At 27.4% G+C, this 5,654-nt stretch overlaps 1 protein-coding gene across 1 annotated transcript; it reads left to right on the forward strand.

Moving 5' to 3' along the window:
- The first annotated feature begins 554 nt into the window (after positions 1-554).
- LOC139426653 (52 kDa repressor of the inhibitor of the protein kinase-like) lies at positions 555-1,292 on the forward strand. The gene has a single exon (XM_071186171.2). It carries the CDS (start codon positions 555-557, stop codon positions 1,290-1,292), a length of 738 nt encoding a protein of 245 aa, XP_071042272.2.
- The last annotated feature ends 4,362 nt before the right edge of the window (positions 1,293-5,654 follow it).

A 5,654-nucleotide genomic window follows, 5' to 3' on the forward strand; every position in this document is an offset into this window, starting at 1 on the left:
ATTGTAACTTGCGTTGACTACTTAGATTGTTATTTGTCTTACATGCTTATGGAGTTATGAACATTTTTATAAAATGAAAAAATTTTTTGTCTTGAATTTTTTCGGATATAACTTTGCAATAAATTCAATCCGAAAACAAAATTTTCCTAATTATATTCAATTAATATTAAAATTGCTATTTTAAAGTTCATATCAAAAAAAAAAATCTTAAAAATTTATCAAGATATGACCCTTTAAAATAGTTCTTTCAATCTACGCATGCGCGGAATAATTTTAATATTTTTTTTAATATATATTTAGCATTTTCATGCATTTAACATTTTTATATATTTATTTTATATTAAACAAATGATTAAGAGTTTAATGCATTCTTTAAAATGTAATGAAAATCACGTCTCCACTCCAAATTTATCATCATATAGATTAGGGAAAAGATATATTATGTGATAGCAATTTTATCATAGAAGCCAACTCAAAAGACAAGGAAGCCCTTAATTTAGGAGCTGGAACAAACTTTTTTTGTGAAAGGACTTTCAGAACTGCGTTTACGTTTCATGGAGTGGAAAACTACTAAACTTACTAACTATGGCGCTGCAGTGATGAGTGGTCGATTACGGGGTGTGAGAACAATAATCGCAGAGCAGTATCCAAAAGCGCAATTCGTACATTGCGTGGCTCACTTAGTATTAGCTCATTCATGTGAAGTACCTATGATAAGGAACTGTCTAGGAACTATAAAATCCGTAATCAACTTCTTCCGTAAATCTCCACTACGGGATGGTCAATTAATGAAAATTGCCGATGAAAACAACTTTGAACATTCCACCCTTATCGGTCTTTGTGAAACACGTTGGACTGAAAAACATGTAGCTGTCGAAAGGTTCGCAGAAATGCTACCCGTTGCACGTGCAACGCTTGAAACACTTCAAAGCACTGGTAGTTCAGACGTGGCCACACAAGCTTTCCAGCTGCAGACAGCTGTGAACAATAGCCAATTTATAGTATCTTTGGTCATACTCAGAAAAGTGTTTTCGTATACTGTAAATTTGATTAAGGTGATGCAGAAGGTGAATGTTGATTTAATAGCCACTTGCAGTTATGCGAAATCTGTCAGAACAACCGTAGAAAGCATTAGAAACGAGGCACAATTCTCCATACTTTTCGAGGAAGCAAAGAGAATGAGCTCGAACGAATTGTCCCAAGAATGGCCGCAAGAGCGTCCCAACGCAGCAATGCACCTGGAGAAACTGCCGAAATTTACTACCGACGAAATGTGTTTTATCCGTTTATAGACCATGTGGTAACCGAACTAGGCGCAAAAGATTAAATTTATTACTTTAAGCAATTAACATTTTTCTATACTCTTTGATCATTGTTTTCCTTACAATAAGCAAATATTTTACACACCTGTATGATTACTGAAATATTATCAAATTCCTTAACTTCAAATTTTTTCTAGTAAACTGTATTCGTTGTGTGAATAATTAAATATTTTAAAATTTATATTAGCTCTTTTTCAGTAAATAAGGAGATACAACGTTTTTATGTGTACAGAAATTGCATTTACAGTTTATTTGGCTGAATGAGCATAGCTTTCCGCCAAATTTACTGCAGGTGAAAATTTTCTAGGTTCGAGTTTTTATTTCATTCTACCGAACAAAAAAATTCGTATGTGCTTTCTGTTAGAATTAAAACTTTTTATCAATATTTATGCTTTTGTTTTGATTTTCATGTTCGATTTTGCTCATTTTCGTTTGTAATGTCACATAATTACACGAATTTTGGTCTATACATTCTAAAGTGCTTCTGTTGTAAAATTTTCAATGCGAATTATTCACCTAAAATTAATGCTAACCGTTGTCATGGAAACTAGATTTCTCCTTACGTTCGTTGAGCGCACGATGTAGGAGAAAAACATAGTGGGTAATATTGGTGTTAAAGAAAACAAAGCGATATACTTTTTTTTTAATTCGCCAAGAATACCTTACTGAAATTTAGAGCAAAACACCGGCAAGAACAAGATTTGTTTTAGAACATTTAGAAATAAGCTGATTTCTTATTATATTTTTTTTAAAAATATATTTTATTATTAATATTTTTTAACTAAGCGAAATTTTTTTTAAATGAAACGAAGTATTGTATTTAAAAAAGATAATAAATATATTTTTTTAATTAAATACAAATAAAAAAATACTTTGATACTCATAGATACTCTGCTTTAGATACTTATTTTTCTATGTTTTTTTATTTTTACTTATTTATTTTATTTTTTTGTAGCTTTATGTATATTAATTTAGCCCACATTTGTGTTATGTGGGTGAGGGGAAGGATAATATAACCATGAAATTGAACGTTTTCATTGATCCTCAAAAATGTCATACGTATTCTTTACAATATTTACAGTTGTTTTTGTTCTTTAAAAAAAATTTTTTTTTGAAAAGTTTAATTTTAATAATAAAAGAGAAATTTTTTATTCCGAAATATATGTGCTTCTATGAAACAAAAGACTTTAGTTAAGAAGGCAATCCTCACAAACTGTATACATGTGGAGTTTTCATATTATCAACATGAATACTGCTTGTGCGTTAATCAGCAACCAGATTCCACCCTCTTAGACTCAACACGAACTCTTTTATCTATACAAGTGATGATCAATTTGTTCATTTATTATTATAACTGTTAACAGTTCCTTCAGCAAATTTTTTACTGTGCCACTCTGCATAAAATTCAATTCAAAATTTCTCAAGTGGAGAAATTCTATTTTGGTGCTTAAACGCATTTTAACAAAAATAATAATATTTTAAAATATCAATATCTTTCTTTCCTTTCCGGGATCTTTGTTGGTGAAAGGAGGCTTAAGATAAACCCCCCCCCCCGCTGTATAAATAGTTGGTCTCGAATTTTTTTTTAAATTTTTTTTTAAGGTAATTAAATATTTTAAAATTTTCTTACATGAGAACTACAAGTTCTCAATTTTCTTTATATTGTATTTTAAAAATAATAATTAAAATCTGACTTGCTTTGATTTATCTTTCCATGTTTTAAAAAAGTAAGGATTCAAATTTTGTTTCTTCTGTACATTGTATTAGCATAAATTACATTATTTTTAATCTTCTTTCATTAGCACAAAGGCACCAACAACTTCAATGATTTTAATTGAGAAAGAGACACAGAAAAAAATATTGTTATCCCAGTACCGAACCTTTTGATAAAAATATTTATTCTGCCAAAATCACCAGAATTCCAGAAGGTTATAACCAGTTTTTTCACACTTGAAAAGTGCTAGTTTCAAGAACAGCTTACAAACAAGGAATGTGTATAGTTTCAAGTTTTGAGAATGAAGAACGTGTGTTTGAATCTTTTTAAATCTTGTTGTGTTTTTTACAATCAACTGAAAAATGTGATATAGTTAAAGTAATAGCACCAGAAAATCTATAATAATGAATGTGTAATAAAAATATTGTTTTTCCTCAAATACTCATCATCATTTACTAATTTGTAAAAAAAAATTACAGTATTTTTTTCCAAACTGTGTGAAATTTTACTCTTTTTATCAAGTAGTAAATTATGCTTGTAAAAAAGTAATTCAGCTATATTGGAGATTTTAATTCAGATGAGGCAGAATATATCAAGAAATTTAGTATCTTATTAAAATATGGAAAATTATTTTCAGATGATCCCAAATTTTAAAACTCTAAACATTGAGGCATAACATAATTTTTATTTTAAAATACTGTAAATTTAAAATAAGTTTGAATTGAATACACTCCCTTAGTAACAAAAACATACTATATATCATATTTTTGAGTGAATATTTTGTATTTTTTTTAATAAATGCTGTGATATGTATAAGAAGTATAATATATTTAAATTTTAAGATTTTGCTTAAAAATTATTACATTCTGTCTATGTATACAAACATCAAACTGATTGTAAATGAATAAATTATTTTTAAATATTGATCTGTATATTTTTTGTTAATATTTCCAAGTTATTTCATTATTTTTACATTTCTTAATTTACTTCAAATTTAATATTTCCATACGCCAATGATATTTGTCTACTTTTTTATATACATTTTTATTAGTGAAAGTAATATTTTCATTTTTAAGTAATAAAATAATTTCAAAATTCATAGTAATAAGGATTTGATTCAGCCTAAAATTAGAATTCTTTTTTATTTTCTCTTTAAAACATTAGCGGTATTAACTCTATAGCATCCGTTGGTGCTTTAGATGAAATGTAAAAAATAATTCAAACTTTACATATATCAATTTGAAGAACGAAAAAGTTTTTATATGAACGAAAATATTTTTAAAGCGCCAAAAAGCAGACAAAGTTAGTATCGTTAATAAATATTTATAAAAAAAAAGAGAAGATAATTTAAATCAAATTATAATTTAATTATTTAAATATATAAAAGTGAAAAAAGCTATTTTTATTTCAGATGTATTATTTAATATATATATATATATATATATATATATATATATATATATATATATATATATATATATATATATATATATATATATATATATATATATATATATATATATATTACATAACACATCTAAAACAAAAACAGTTTCATTATTTTTTATGGATTTAAATAATTTAATTATAATTTGATTTAAATTATCTTCTCCTTTTTTAATAAATATTTAATAATGATGCTATCTTTCTCTGCTTTTTAGCACTTTAAAAATACCTAATAATGGTGCAACCTTCATCGCTTTTAGTTCCCTTCAAAATTGCCGAATCATGGTGCAACCTTCCTCCATTTTTAGCTCCCTTCAAAACACTTATTTTTGGTGCAACTTTTCGCCTCTTTTAGGCTCTTTCAAGATTCCGATTTTCGGTGCAACCCTCTCTCGTTGTTTGGAACTAGTAAAAGCACCAATATATAGTAAAACTGAGCACGAATTTATGCAGCCGGCAAATGAATACCAATGCTTGGTGCAGCAAAGCTCGAAATTTTTTACAGTGTAGGATTAATATTTTTTTCCCTTTAAGCTTAGAATATTTGGTAAATTTGGCTTAAAAGTATGATCTTTATGCAACAATTAACCAATGTGACGACTTTAATTAAACAAAAACAAACAAAAAATCTTGGGGTGCTCTGTTGCTTACACGAACTTTAATTATCCGCTTTACGGGTTTGAAGTCAACACTTTTTTACGATTTTACCCTTATCAGGAGCGTGGGTATGATGCACTTTATGATGAATTATATTATAGTTTTCTAGTATTAATGATGCTTTACAATCATCTAAAATATACTTATAATATATTTTTGTCCCACGTTTCATTTTCATTTTAAATAAAAATTCGTTAAATAAAATTCATTTCCCTCCTCAAATCGAATCGATGTTCTCAAATTTTGTCATTTTGTTTGCATGTTAATTTTCCTGCCAACCTTAAAGAGTGATAAAGTGGTGTTATCTCTCCTCTCTCTCACACGCAAAACTGTAACTTTAACTCCTTATCAGCCCATAACCAATTTACAGATGCTCAGATAAGAACAATTCTTTGTTCTATTAATTTTTAATACTTTTTATTCATGTACTGATTCACTTTTACTCTTTCACTTATTTTTACTGTTTGACTTATTTTACACTATAACATTTTAAATCGTAAGCTTTTGACCTAGAA

This window comes from Parasteatoda tepidariorum, chromosome 3, assembly GCF_982258835.1.
Source record: "Parasteatoda tepidariorum strain Cologne lab strain chromosome 3, Ptep-v5.0, whole genome shotgun sequence".
NCBI lineage: Eukaryota > Metazoa > Arthropoda > Arachnida > Araneae > Theridiidae > Parasteatoda > Parasteatoda tepidariorum.

Excerpts from the sequence above, each read along its gene's own strand:
- LOC139426653 (XM_071186171.2), top strand. The coding sequence starts at position 555 with ATGGAGTGGAAAACTACTAAACTTACTAACTATGGCGCTGCAGTGATG.